At 42.9% G+C, this 15,949-nt stretch overlaps 1 protein-coding gene across 2 annotated transcripts in view; it reads right to left on the reverse strand.

Annotated features, from left to right (window-relative positions):
• Positions 1-15,949, reverse strand: part of LOC129703572 (ephrin type-A receptor 3-like) — a 269,335-nt gene that overhangs the window by 111,079 nt on the left and 142,307 nt on the right. For both annotated transcript variants that reach the window (XM_055646161.1, XM_055646162.1), the window contains exon 4: positions 15,260-15,415. In XM_055646161.1, the coding sequence (XP_055502136.1) occupies positions 15,260-15,415 (156 nt within the window). The remainder of the gene's footprint in view (positions 1-15,259; positions 15,416-15,949) is intronic.

A 15,949-nucleotide genomic window follows, 5' to 3' on the forward strand; every position in this document is an offset into this window, starting at 1 on the left:
ATTAAATAAGCAAACAGGCAAGGCCTTGATCGCACCTTTATTCTGGCAAACAGCCTCCTCCAGCATTGAAGCACTCCCTCATTCTTCCCAAATGCTATGAAACTACTTGAAAGCCAAAAATATATTTGCAGAAACAATGAACTGAATATTTTGTTTTACAAAAGAAGACACAGAGTGCTGGAGAGGCTCAGTGGGACACAGCAGCATCTCAGGGCAACATAGATAGATGTACCTTCTTCAGTCTGAAGAAGGGTCCCGACCTGAAATGTTGCCTATCCATGTTCTCTTGAGATGCCAGCTGACCCACTGATCTACTCCAGCATTCTGTGTAAAAGACTATATTGGCAGTCGCTTTCTTTATGAAATGGAGCAACTGACTACAGCCCAAGTCAATAAACATTTAGAACTACCACAAATGTGCTTTTTGACCAGGGAGTCACATTAAAACCAGATGAATAAGTCCAGGTATTTTATCACATCATAAGACCCATACCAAGCTGATCAGTTGAAATTCCAATTTTGATTAAAACCACATTCACATTGAACCAAAGTGATTGTTTGTCTTGGCTCTCAGCATTTTGAACAATCGCTTATTTATTTTGGACAGTGATCATGTAATGCACATTTTATACAGGGAATAAGCTTTTACAACTATCATTTGTGCTGCTCCAGAAACCAACTGTGTCCCATCCAACATAAGAACAGAACTAACAGAATCTGGAAACACTTGGCTGAGGTGGAATTGGTGAATCATCTCAAAATTACACTTTAAAGATTATCCCTTCTACGTGGCTTCGACGGTAGTCTTGATCTATTGCAGGATATTTTTGGTATTAGTATACGATTATTATCATCCAAGATCCAGAAAAACATTATTTTGCATACCTTCCAGGCAAATTCGATGAGCCATGAGGACATCAGATAGTGCCAAAGATATATCAGGGGTTGCATGAGGTAGATTGCTAGATCACAAACTCATCCTCAGCATATGTGATGTTAGCATATATCTGAAGAGGGCTCTCGACCCGAGGCGTCATCCATTCCTTCTCTCCAGAGATTGTGATAACAGCAGGGGAGAAACGGTTCTTGAATCTGGTCCAATCAACTTTTATATCTCCTACCCAACAGGAGAGGAGAGAAAAGAGAATGACTGCGGGTGTGAGTGGTCCTTGATTATGGTGGCCACTTTCCCGAGGTGGGGGTAAGGATGTTAGTATAATGGACCAGACTTTATTCACAGCATTGGGCAGAGCAGTTGCCATACCAAGCTGTGATGCACCTGGACATGGTGTTTTGTTCAGTACACCTATAGGAATTGGTGAGAGACATTGGACACATGCTGAAGTTATTTAGCCTTCTGCGGAAACAGAGGTGCAGGTGTGCTTTCTTGGTTGTAGCCTCAATGAGTTCAATCATATTTTTAACATTCAGCATCAACTAATAGAAACAGTATTCTGTTTGTTGGACACTTGCACTGTGCCAAGAAGGAATTAATATAATATAACATTTTGGAACTTTGACATGCAACACATGTCAAATATATAAAAGACCAAAGGGTTCTTTAGATTTCGAGTTGGGTCCACAGTAATTCTCTTGTCATTCCGGAAAGAATATTGAGCAGTGAAGGATTGACATAGATGTCCTGTTATTCCTTTGTCAGACTTCATCAGTGCTGAAATAAGCAAGTAACATGAGAAAGAGACGGTGATTTCAGTAGATGTCCCCAGAAATATACAGCTTCCTCAGGAGCAGCTAGTCCAATATTTAAAGACATCTCCTACAAGCTATGCTGTGGATAATGAATTAGCAGGGAAAGTGCTGGTTGGGTAGCACTTCAGAAGATCTGCGGATCAAAGCATAGTAACAGTGGTTTAAGAAAAGAACAGAATAGTCTCAGTGGTTGTTGGCTTGGACTTTTGCATAGTTCTTTGATCTTGTGCGGAAAGAGACTCAGTGCCTTCAAATGATCCTCCTCGACATGCTAATCTGATCAGTCCCTTCACAAATCATAGTATTTTTTGAGATTTTTCAAAAAGATGAGAGCCTGAGAGTCGAGTTAAAAAGAAAATTCCACCAGACCACTATAATTTTTATATATTTATACCACAATGATGTGGAGAGCTCATAACTAGAATTGCCCATTGATTTTAATCTTATTCTCAGTGCTTTTTCCATCAAAAATATTGGCTTTCTCCCACATTATTTACACTTTGTCATATACATGCTTAGACTATCAGCTAGGAAGAAATTTTGGCTATTAAGGACTTAATGGTGTAAAAGCAGAAGGGATGACAAATTTTAATGAGTATTTTGCATCTCTTTATAATGAAAGTGGTGATGCGAAAGCTACATTACAAGAAGGATGTTTCAGCTAAAAAAAAACATACCAGAAGTGTTCACTTGTTAACCACCTGATTCAGAAGGTACCCGGACGTGGCGGCAAAGTGGTGGAAGTAAAATAACTGAAGGGAAACGAAGCCGAAAAGCCAAATAACCGAAAGCGTACAAAGCCGAAAAGCGAACTAACCGAAAGGGTGGGACGCATAAAAGACAACTCACCGAAAGGCAGCCATGCCAAAACGACAACTAACCAAAAGGCGGCATCGCCTAGAAGCCAACTCACCGAAAGGTCGCTGTGCCGAAAAGCCAAATAACGGACATGACATCGCCGGGGGGGGGGGTGGGCGGTACTTGTCAACAATTGGTCCAGTCCCCCGCGCCCATCACATCACTGGCCGGGTGAGTGGAGGTCATTTTCCCACCCTGGGCTGGAGGGTGACTGGGCACTCTGAACCCAAGCACCAAGTTGTAAGGGGCCGAAGGAGCGCATCCCTCAGTGACGGGTCGGCAGCACAAACACACACGGGGCCGGGTGGAGCAGAGTTGGGGACAGTCTGGTCCCTCTGCCCACCACAGAGGCACTGCCACGGACCCCACCCCCACAACAGAGTGATTCACCCCCCCTGACCCCCGGACCCTGAACCACACACCGGGTGATTCACACAGTTCCCCCGCGCCCATCACATCACTGGCCCTGAGTGGAGGTCATTTTCCCACCCCCCCCCCCCCCCCCCCCCCCCCCCCTCCCACCAGTGGCCAAGGGACAGATGGCTCGGGGCATTGGCAGCCATAGTCAATTGCTTTTAAAACATGGGGGGGGGGGGGGGGGGGCACAAATTCCCTGGCGGACTGATGACAAGTGTGCATGACACAAACAATCTTATCTCCTCCCATTCCCCCCCCCTGACACCAAGAAGCACATTTATTTATTGTTTAAACACAGTAATACCATCCGGATGCCTGCGTAACGCACACAAGCTCCCACGCACAAAACACCAGATAATCTGTAATCTGTTTTAACCGAAGATGGACACAAAAAGCTGGAGTAACTCAGCGGAACAGGCAACATCTCTGAAGAGAAGGAATGGGTGACGTTTCGGGTCGAGGCCATTCTTCAGACCTGAAGACTGAGTCTGAAGGGTCTTGGCCCGAAACGCCACCCATTCCTTTTCTCCAGAGATGCTGCCTGTCCCACTGAGTCACTCCAGCATTTCGTGTCTATCTTTGGTGTGACAGTTGTCTCATTTCATCAGCTTCATATATTGCGCGCATGGAAGAGACGCTGGAAAACCGAACAGAGAGTGGTGAATCTCTGGAACTCTCTGCCACAGAAGGTAGTTGAGGCCAGTTCACTGGCTATATTTAAGAGGGAGTTAGATGTGGCCCTTGTGGCTAAAGGTATCAGGGGGTATGGAGAAAAGGCAGGATACTGAGTTGGATGATCAGCCATGATCATATTGAATGGCGGTGCAGGTTCGAAGGGCCGAATGGCCTACTCCTGCACCTATTTTCTATGTTTCTATGTAAAACTGGCACTAACAGCGGTCCATGTGAAAGATCAGCACCGACCAACAATGAAGGCAATATGAAACCAGCTGCACTCAGATTTCAGGTCTTCAGTGTAAACCACCATTTGCAGTTCCTTCCTACACTTTGTGTCAGTCCTTGTTCCAGAACAAGGCTATTGAAAAGCACAGAAACCGCAGCTTAACATTGGAGCCGAGGAAGTTACTGGAAACATTATGGGCCACATATACTCATTTATAAAGGCAGTGTTTAGTCAAGGACTTCACCGTGGATTTGTTCAAGATAAATCATGCCTGAAACAAATTAATTAAATGTTTTGAGCAGGTATCAGAAAAGATTGATCACGGAAGTAGTGTATGAGTTGTCAGAGTCAAATAATATGGAACAATGTCTTCAGAATGTTCCGATTTGCTGGTACAATATAGGGAAAGAAATACACCAATTACATTACCTGTATAGATCAATAAAAAGTAAAAAGATAAAAATGTATCAGAAATGCACAATAACTCAGTATCTGATGAAGGTAAATTCCCATTCCTCGTTGGCTGCTGTCTCTCAGTGACCCCTTTCCTTCAGCAACCGAAGACACTCAGGAATTATACCTCTTGTATCTTCAGTTTTTATTTCTGCTTGCCTACATTTTTTTTTTCTTCATCTGCTTTAATCTTTGATTTTTAAAGATGAATCTTTAAAAATGAAAAATTTCTGGAGGCATTGAGTTAAATTTGAATATCCAAAGCCACACTGTATGTAGGAGGCACTGTTCCATATAGAAAGCCTGACTGCTACAGCAAAAAAAAAAAGGATCTAAAACTTTTCCCAAAGGCTTAAGCACTTTTGCGAAACTAGGTCAAAAAGAGATATATTCTCTAAAAACACATGCGTATAATGTCTTCCACACTTTCCTTCCTCCAATTGTAGTCCCTTGCTATTAGCCAAAAAACCCCATAATAGTTAAAGAACTATAATTTCCTCAGCTCATTAAATGAAGATTATGTTGCTCATTTTGATTAATCCATTACTTAAAGTTCTGCATGCTTGGGCTCCCTGATTAATTTGCCCATCATTTGACTGCACTGGTGCTGTGGTGCAGGCCTCCTACTCTGGAGACCACGCATGCTTCTTTTAAAGCAAAAGACTCACTGTAAGACCTCTGCTTTATCTCCAAAAATAACTCCTTCAAGTTTTAATTGTTCTCTACTGATAAATAGCCATAATTGAAACAAAAATCCTTTCTTTTTTTAAGCTTTTAGAGATACGCCGTGAAAACAGGCCCTTCGGCCCAAGGAGACCGTGCCGACCAGCGATCACCCATACATTAGTTCTATGTCCTAAACCCCAGGGATAAATCACAGAAGCCAATTAACCTTAAAAACCTGCATGTCTTGAGAAAGTGGCCGGAAACTGGTGCACCCAGAGGAAAACCACAGGGTCACAGGGACAACGTCCAAACTCCATACAGACAGCACCAGAGGTCGGGATCAAACCTGGGTCTCTGGAACCGTAAGGCAGGGCCTCTACCGCTGCGTCCACATTACATCGCTTTTCTGGTAACTATTTTCAGATATAATATGTATGACTTTACACTAAATTTGAGTTTGGGCAAAATCATGACTGGCCTCAAAGTAACTAAAAATAGCAACATTAAAAAAAATACAATGCACTGGAGGAACATCTGCAGGTCAAGGAACATGTCATGTCAGGAGGCAGAGGGGTGGTCGCCATTTTGGGTGGAGACCCAGAGTCAAGACTGAAAATTGTGAGGGTTTTATCGAATTACATTTTCTTTTCCACATTGCGTTTTGCTGTTCTTAAGTCACCTTTAGCTACGCGACCATGCACAGGAAGGGATGTATGCAGAGTTACCATTAACAACTAACCAGATTCTAACAGCACCTTGAAAGATAGCTCAACTGTGAGGCCTGAAGGCAAAGCAACAATTGACAAATGCCGATGACAAAATTTCTTCTGGAACGGGCAGGCTGCCTGTACAACTCATCCAAGGAGAACACAGGGGCAGATACCCAATCACTGGGTTATACAAATTTACAACAGCCGATGCGGAGCGACCAAACGTCAGAAGCATGAACTAAAAAAATAATTGCTTTTAAGCAAGTGGGATGCAATCTTCCATGCACAATGCTGCCTGTCTGTTGCCTTTTTGGTTGGTAATTTCTCTCATTCAGGTGGGCATAATGTAAGAGGTAAAATTATCAAGTTGAAAAGCAGTGCGGATAAAAAAGCGAATCAGTCAGTGTTTTGTCTCAAAAGATTGAGCTGCAAGATTTGGAGGCACTACCAAGAGGTGTGCTGCAACATGGTATTGAAATGTGCCATATATTAAATGGCACTGCTGATATCAATTATTTTACAGTAAAGGGAAGAAACAGCTTGTGTAAAAATTGTGTAGAAAAGCATTTCAGAACAGCAGAGGAATTTTGTTTTGATCAACATCATTCCCTCTGGGGCAGTTGAGGAACCTTAGTCCAAGATTAAATTGGACATACTAGTACTCCAACAACAGAGAAGGTGGTCCTTAGGCTCACTGATTCCCTGCCAACCATGTTGGCATGATATACAACCCAAATACACTGATCCTATTATCAACTACTCCAAGACTCCACCACTCACCTACATACACCGAGCACTTTAAAGTGGACAGTTAATGTTACAACTTTGGATATATAGGAGATGACCAAAGCATTTGGAGACAACCTATAGGATCACAGGGAGAGTATGCAAACTCCACAAAAGCAGAGCTAGGAATTTCCCGATTAAACTTGGATCATTGGAGCTGTGCACCATATTCTTTATGGTGAAAATAAAATGGTTCCAAGTCAGCTGCTGGTATCTTGTCCACACCCTATTAAATATCTGGAGTGTGATGTTGGCAGTTATCAGCTAGATTTAACTATCATGCCATAAAAATCTCTACTTGAGTAAACTCTTGCAGATACAGGTTTGTAAATTAATTGGCGTGGTATATAGTACATATAACATTGGCCCTACTGTTGATTGCTGGTCGGTGCATACTCTGTGGGCCGAAGGGCCTGTTTCCACGCTGTATTTCTAAACTAAACTAAAATCTGCCCCTCTTTTGGCCGGATATCAATTCTGCATTGTTCAATTTGTTCCTACAAAGTGTCTTAGATAATTTTGTTACATTAAACAGAGCTGTCATTTAAAGGCTGTGTGTTCCACAATGATCAGAGATATGTTTGCACTGAATAAACAGCTGCAGGAAAGATCCACCAGGGTTTGGCTTAAAATCAGCAATTCAGTTTCGAGGGGTCAATGACCCAGTCTGGGTTTGTTTCCCTTGGAGGGGAGGAGGTTAAGTGTGGACCTGATAAGAGGTGTACAAAATGATGAACGGCACAGATAATTGGAACTATTCCCCATGGCAGGTGCCAACCTTTAGAGGGAATAGGTTTATGTTACAGGCAAGATGTTTTTCACCTTGAAGGTGGTTGCGATCTGAAATGTTCTGCGAGTAGTAAGCATAGATTGCTAATTTTGAAGGAGGTCATGGAGCAAGTGGTAAAATACATTAGTATGGATGGGCATGTGATGGTTGGCATGGACACAGTACAGGGTGATCACTAGTCAGCGAGGTGGGCAGAAGGGATAGTTTCTTTGTTGTATAAAGTCACACGAGTCTAAAACTGCTCATCTTTCTAATCCACATTCAATTTCAAGATTCCTCATGAGAGCCTGGGAAATTCATCAATTGCACTGAGAGAAACGAGAGACATATAATTTTCTCTAGAAAGATAGAAATTATATTCTATTTTGCAGACTCTGTTCACATCTCTGCTACCATTATTTGACTGCCTGCGGTTGCAATTAAATCTTATTTTAGTTTTTATTCCCCCCGTCTATTGTGAATGCATTCAAACTGGATTGACATCATATTTCTCTTGAATGCAGTCATTAATATTTTGTGGGGGGGGAGGGGGGTGGGGTGGGCGAGAAGATCTCGCTCCCAACTCTGCAGTAAATAAAAGCTGGAACAAATTTCCATCTGTAATAGAAATGTGAAATCTCACGACTCCTGTTGCAAGGATGTCAACGTGTAAAGCATTTGCGAGAAGACCTGCCATAATTCTGCCTTCGAATAAGAGAGAGATTTTGGCAATGAAAGTATACTGTGGAAGGGAGGCACAGGTTTTGCAAACTGAAAATTCGATGCTCTAAAAGCAAAGTCCCATAAATGTGGAAACAGATTTTAATATCAGTACTAATGCACATTTTACAATCCACTTCTCAATAGTTCCTCTTGTTGGATTGTGAATTTACATGGCAAACAGAAACTCAGTGGGTCAGACAGCATCTGTGGTGGGTGTCAGGGGTTATTGGGAGAAGGCAGGTGAAAGGGGTTGAGAGGGATAGATAGATCAGCCATGATTGAATGGTGGAGTAAACTTGTTGGGCTAAATGGCCTAATTCTGCTCCTATAATGTATGAATTAGACACACAACGTTTCAGGTGAGACCTTTCTTCAGACTCAACCAATCAGAAGAAAATGACGCTGATCCATTTCCCGCCCGACCTGCTGAGTTCCTCCAGCACTTTGTTTTTTACTCAGGTTTCCAATATCTGCACACTCTTGCATCACCTGTGATTATAAAGGGATAGAGCATGGTTCCCAACCTGGGGCAAATTTACCCCCGGGGGGGTACATTTTGTCTACCCAGGGGGTAAATTCATTGATTCTGGATTTGTACATGTTTTTTTCTCATTGACTGACTGTGTTTGGTTCTGGTATACTGGTATCTGTTCATCATTAGTTGTTACTAAATAAGTGAAATAACATTGTTATGCGCTATTAAAGTTGCCTGGGGTAAACGGAAAGAAAAAGGTTGGGAACCCCAGGGATAGAGTGCGATACAAGGAGATATGTACAAGAATAGTGAAAGGCTATCTCCAATATTAGGAGAGTTTCGGACCAGAAGCCATACCTACAGAATAAAAGGATATACCTGTAGAAAAGAGATGAGGAGGGATATCTTTGGTCAGAGGGTGGTGAATCTGTGGAAATTCATTGCCACCAACGGCTGTGGGGGCCAAGGCAATGGATATTTTTTAAGGTGGAGATTGACAGATTCTTGATTAGTATGGGTGTCAAGGGTTATAGGGAGAAGGCAAGAGAATGGGGTTGAGAGGGAAAGAGATCAGCCTTGATTGAACAGCAGAGTAGACTTGATGTGCTGAATGGCCTGATTTTGCTCCCAGAACTTACATCATGCAGTTTGTGCGGCAGGCTGTGTCATTCCATGGTAATAAATAACTTGTCTTGGGATACAAATCCTTTAAAGTTAGCCTCTCCTGTGCACTGGTGATTGAAAGGGTGTCATGGGACACGGCAGACCCCAAATTTAATTTCAGTCCTGTCGAGAGATCGCTGAACTGACAGGGTCCACGGCTAGTGCAAGTATTAACCTCTGTACCCCCTAGCTTCACTCAGAAAGAACACTAATGTGTTCCGGTTCCCTCTCTGGGACTTGCTCCAGCAGCACACTATTGGAGAGTGACACATATAATCAGCAAGAATGGCACATTTTGCAAGCAATTTCTATTTATTTATTTTCAGTGACATTCGTCAAAAAAAAGACTGTCAATCCTGCTGAATAATACTGAGCAGTCAGTCAGTTTACCCTTGGAGCCTTACCTCCCAAAGTATAAATAACAGTTTTTATGGATTGAAATCGATAGTCTTGAAGCTCGTTTTGGAAAACCACAAATTCCCCTCTCTAATCCTGCAGCATTTACAATATAAAGCTTGCATTATAAACTACAAAATGAATTGTGATGAGAAAGCAACTACATGGCTGAAAATCTTATGAGTGCTGAAATTACTGTAAATATTAAGCAGGTTAGGCAGTACCTGAAGAATAAGATATTGTTAGTATTTCAGGTCAATAACCTTGGATCAGGCATTCGGAGTTAGAGATGTAACAGTTTCTAGGATAGAGACAGAGAAATGTTGGAAAGTAAAGAAAATAGATTCTGTGAAAGGGTTAAATGAAGTGAGATTTTTAGAAGATGTTTATGAATCATAAATTTTAGTTTATGTTTAGTTCAGAGATACAGTATAGAAACGGGCCCTTCGGCCCACCGAGCGTGCCGACCAACCATCGCCTGTACACTAGTTCTACCCTATACTTGAGGGACAATTTACAGAACCCCATTAACCTACAAACCTACACGTTTTTTGGAATGCGGAAGGAAACCGGAGCACCCGGAGAAAACCCACAGGGTGACCATGCAAACCGCACGCAGACAGCACCCGTAGTCAGGATCAAACCCGGGCCTCTGACACTGGAAGGCAGCATCTTCACCACTGCACCACCATGCCTCCTCTTCTACCTCAGGATCAAATCTGGATCTCTAGCATTGTAACGCAGCAGCGTTGGCAGAGCAATGTTGGCACAGCATTTGTGGCACACATTAGGTTTTGTGCAGCCAACTCTATTCTAAGTAAATCTATAACGTAATCAATTAACTTAGGCCGAATCTAAATCTTTCAAACTTGGATTTCTCTCATTGGCCAGAGGTTGAAAATGCAGTCCAGTTCTCACAGATCAAGAAAGTCCCCAAAGATTTTCCAAATCTGCCGAGCTTATATTTTTAACCTAATTCTTTTCTGCATTCACTCTTGCCCAGCTCCCCACCTTTGTCACGTTCACCACTTCTGGGTTGAATTAAAAGTCGCTGCAACTCTGAACTACTCCGAGTACTGACGATCGATTCTCAACCCTAAGTTTTAGTCCGGATTTAGTAAAAAGATCAACTTTCTGCTTGTAACTGCTGGTTTACACTGGTGCAAGCAAAAGTAGAGGTCCCACATATCTGCTCTGCGGATCATGATCTTGGCATGACAATATGCCATTGCTGGACTTCTCATGTTTCATATAGTATCACTTTCCTTAGGATACGCAAGGTGGCCATTTGGCCCATCGAGTTTGTGCCTTTCCTCAGAGCACCCATCATTCCCGTTCCACCATTTTGTTTAGTTTAGTTGTGAGATATGGTGCGGAAATAGGCCATTCAGTCCACCGAGAGGGCGTCGGCCAGCGATCCCCATTCACTAACGCTATTCTACACACTAGGGACAAATTACAATTAACCTACAAACCTGTACATCTTTGGAATGTGGGAGGAAACCAGAGCACCCAGAGAAAATCCATCTGTTCACGGGGAGAACGTACATACACCGGACAGACAGCACCCATAGTCAGGAATAAATCTGGGTCACTGGCGATGTAAGAGCAACTCTACCGCTGTGCCACCGTGCCGCTCTCTCAGTTGAAAATATATTGGTAGTCTTTCATTATCATTGGGTCGAAATCTTGGGCTTCTTACCCGACAACACTGTGGAAGTACCTTCACTTGAATGGCTTCAGCAGTTCATAATAATGGCTGACTATATATTTACATAATCTTCCCAGACTCCAAAGACGTACAGTTTTGTACAAATATTGCGTACAGTTTTGGTCCCCTAATCTGAGGAAAGACATTCTTGCCATAGAGGGAGTGCCGAGAAGGTTCACCAGACTGATTCCTGGGATGTCAGGACTTTCATATGAAGAAAAGACTGGATAGACTCAGCTAGTACTCGCTAAAATTTAGAAGATTGAGGGGGATCTTATAGAAACGTTCAAAATTCTTAAGGGTTGGACAGGCTAGATGCAGGAAGATTGTTCCCGATGTTGGGGAAGTCCAGAACAAGGGGTCACAGTTTAAGGATAAGGGGAAGTATTTTAGGACCGAGATGAGAAAAACTTTTTTCACACAGAGAGTGGTGAATCTGTGGAATTCTCAGCCACAGAAGGTAGTTGAGGCCAGTTCATTGGCTATATTTAAGAGGGAGTTAGATGTGGCCCTTGTGACTAAAGGGATCAGGGGGATAGGGAGAGAAGGCAGGTACAGGATACTGAGTTGGATGATCAGCCATGATCATATTGAATGGCAGTGCAGGCTCGAAGGGCCGAATGGCCTACTCCCGCACCTATTTTCTATGTTTCTATGTACCCGTTTGTAGGTTTAATTGGCTTGGTAAAATTATAAATTGTCCCTCGTGTGTGTAGGATAGTGCTAGCGTGCAGGGATTGCTGGTTGGCGCGGACTTGGTGGACCGAAGGGTCTGTTTCCGCACTGCATCTCTAAACTAAACACGCCTTTCTAATTTGAACATTTCTGCTCTGTGGAGGATGAGGTTGAAAGGATTGAGGATACAAAGCTGAAATTATAGCCTAAATGGGAGATGAATCCAGGATTGAGTTTTGCTGCACTTGCGTGGAACATCAAATTCTCCCTAAATATTCTGCATTCTATTACAACACCTAGCAAATCCTGTTGTACAGTCAGACTAAGCCATTAAACTCAATGTAGGAATATCTATGTATCCATTTATCAGCAGCTTGCAGTCTTTTTGCTAATGGTAAAATTAAATAGAATTTTCAATGTGACATCTCATTTAGCTTTTAACAGGATATTTCCATTTATTACCATCTGTGTGGGTCATGCTGGATTTTAGCCGGAGCTTATATAAACCAGCCTGCCTTTGTGTCAGCCTCTTAATGGGAAATAAAACCTGTCTTGGTGGATTTAGCCCGGCTCCCGTCACTTTCTTTAGATTAGCTGACAGAGGATGTCCTTTTCAAGCTTTCACAGCAGCTATTAGCACAATGGAAAGGAAAATCTGGCTTAATGCACCAAGCAAATTATCAAAAGCAGTGGCCAAACTATGACATATCCTGCACGACTCAACAGCCTGAATCTGCAGTTAGCCACAAAATGTGGACTAAAACAGGATGGAACAGGAGCCCTGCAACCTTTTAATCAGGAGCCTCAGGAATCCAAGCACCCATGTATGGGGAATGACTTCCATGCTTCCATTTATGCTTTTCACATGAGGATGAGGGGTGATCTTATCGAGGTGTACAAAATCATGTGAGGAATAGATTGGGTAAACACACAGCCTTTTGCCCATAGTAGGGGGAATTGAGAATCAGGGGGCCTAGGTTTAAGGTGAGGGGGGAAGGATTTAATAAGAACCTGAGGGGTAACTTTTTTTTTAAACACAAAGGGGGGTGGGTGTATGGAATGTGCTGCCAATGGAGGTAGTTGAGGCAGGCACAATCGCAATATTTAAGAAACATTTAGACAAGTACATGGATAGGACAGGTTTAGAGAAATTAGGGGTAACATGAGGGGGAATTTAGGGGTAACATTTAGGCGTAACATGAGGGGGAACTTCTTTACCCAGAGAGTGGTAGCTGTGTGGAATGAGCTTCCAGTGAAGGTGGTGGAGGCAGGTTCGTTTTTATCATTTAAAAATAGATTGGATAGTTATATGGATGGGAAGGGAATGGAGGGTTATGGTCTGAGTGCAGGTATATGGGACTAGGGGCGATTATGTGTTCGGCACAGACTAGAAGGGTCGAGATGGCCTGTTTCCGTGCTGTAATTGTTATATGGTTATATGGTTATATGGTTAAATATAGGCCAAACACAGACAGATGTAGATAGGACATGTTGGCCAGTGAGGGCAAGTTGTCCTGAACGGCCTGTTTCCACATAGTAAGCCTCTATGACTATGACATTATCTGGGTAAGCTGCAGATTCCCAGGCATCTGGAAGGCAATTGCTGCAGTCACATGCGACACGTAAAATTATATGTCTAATAGAGCTCTCAGAACGAGCATTTCTCAAATGGATAAACACAAAGTGCTGGAATAACTCAGCGTGTCAGTCAGGCAGACTTGCATCCACTGAGTTACTCCAGTACTTTGCATCTATCTTTGGTATAAACCAGCATCTGCAGTTCTTTGTTTCTACTTTTTATATACGGAGCTGGTTCAGTGGCTTTAGGTGGCCCAGTGGCAACGGTCTCGGGTCGGATGTGGAATTTGACACACGTATCCAAGATGGAGTCAGAAGAGGCAGACATCAAGGGAAAGGAATAGGAGCTAGATTGTACCATTCAATATTGAGTCATACAGCATGGAAACAGGCCCTTCAGGCCAACTTGCCCATGCTGGCCAAGTTGCCCCATTTAAACTAGTCCCACCAGCCCGCATGTGGCCCATATCGCTCTAAGCCCTTCCTATCCATGTACCTATCCAAATGACCTTCAAATGTAGTTGTAGTACATGCCTCAACAACCGTCTCTGGCAGCTCGTTTCTTATATCCAGCACCTTCTGAGTGAAAAAGATGCCCCTCATGTACCTATTACATCTTTCCCATCTTATATTAAACCTACGACCTATGGTTCTTGATTCCTCACACTGGATAAAAGACTATAAATATATGCTGATATATTTGCACCACTAGTGCACTGGAGCTCCAGTATACCCCTCCTTGCCTGAACCCTCCCTCTCAGTGTTGAAAGCCCTCTCACTTGACACACCCCATCCCAAGGTACAAAGCAATTGTAGTTATGCCTGCCAGCCATTCTTACATCCCCCTTACCCACCTGAACCACTTTACCAGCTTTGAGCCACCCTCACACCACCATTGCCCTGCCACTTCTCCAACCTGATCCTCGGACCCAAGTGGCTTTATCGCTATCCTCTTCCAGTGGCGCAGAGTAGAGTTGCTGTCTTACAGCGCCAGAGACCCGGGTTCAATCCTGACCAAGGATGCTGTCTGTAAGGAATGTACACGCTCTCCCTGTGATCGCATCAGTTTTCTTTCTGTGCTCCGGTTTCCATCCACACTCAAAAGACAGACAGTTTTGTAAATTAACTGGCTTCGATAAAATTGTAAATTGTCCCTAGTGCTCTTGTACAGGGTGATCGCTGGTCGGCACAGCCTCGGTGGGGTGAAGAACCTTTTTCCGTGCTGTAGCTCTAATAAGACCCAACTCACAGGGAACACATTTCTCATCTCACACACGTTCGGTGTCCGTTTAGTTGCTCATGCAGCTTTGGCACCAACCATACTTTGCTGCCACTGCAATGCCCATTAAATGCAGACTCCCAGGCAAACGTTCCACAAACCCTGTAATCAATGGATGGCAACAGCAAACCCATGAACTTTATCAATCTTTGACTTTAACTCCTGCAACAAACTCTGTTTAGAACTTAATTTGATTTTGACGTTTAAACATACAATCATCGAACCACTAAAAACTGATTTAAAGCAAACTAAATTTTTTTAAAGTTATTTCAAAACCATCATTCCACAATGAGTATTATTAAGGCAGTTTATGGTAAATATTTCATTGGACGACATCAATGCCCAAGGAACACTACAGGACTGCTCAATCCTAACATCAAGTCACTTCTGAAAGAGATGGTGCTCTAAACATCATGCACTTCTGAAAGATTAGTCCTCCACAGTATTGTGTAGGCTTTAGTAACTCTGGTATTACTCTACACTTACTTGTACACGGCATTGCCCTGGGATCCGAATCTGCTCTGTCGTAACTTTTTTCACAGGTACATTGGGATGAGCTCTCTTGATGCGAGTAGCTATGAGGTGGGCACTTCATGCAGTATGCATCCATGGAGGAAGCCTTGTAAAAACCAGGCCGGCAGGCTAGAAACAAAGCAAAAGAAGCTGTTAAAACACGTTTACACAAATCATTATAAATTACTTCAGTACTGGTGTAGATCCATTGCACCAGTGTTATATGCTCTGTATTAACCTGCTCTTAATTATTTTTACCATCTGTAACCAAGACCTGTAACAAGAACACATACAACTCAAAATATTCAACACAGACCTCAACAGTAACAAAAGCTTCATGATTTTCACATACAAAAATAAAATCACCTAACATTTCCCAGCAAGGCACAAAGTGCCAACAAAAGTTTTAATTAACTTGCAAAAGGAAGAGCACAGGAGGAATCATTCACACAGAGGCACAGATATGATTGAACATAACTGGATATATGGGTGACCCAAGTGTACGGCCCAATGTAATTCTTATACTCTTGAACTTCAGTATGATTGTGCCTATGCATAGTAAAGGGCCTGTCCCACTCAAGCGAGTGCCGACGACTGTCACAGTCGTAGCAGGTAGCCGAAAAAGCGGTGACTTGACCCCCCCACACGACAATGTCTACGACA

Source organism: Leucoraja erinacea, chromosome 14 (assembly GCF_028641065.1).
Source record: "Leucoraja erinacea ecotype New England chromosome 14, Leri_hhj_1, whole genome shotgun sequence".
Lineage (NCBI taxonomy): Eukaryota > Metazoa > Chordata > Chondrichthyes > Rajiformes > Rajidae > Leucoraja > Leucoraja erinaceus.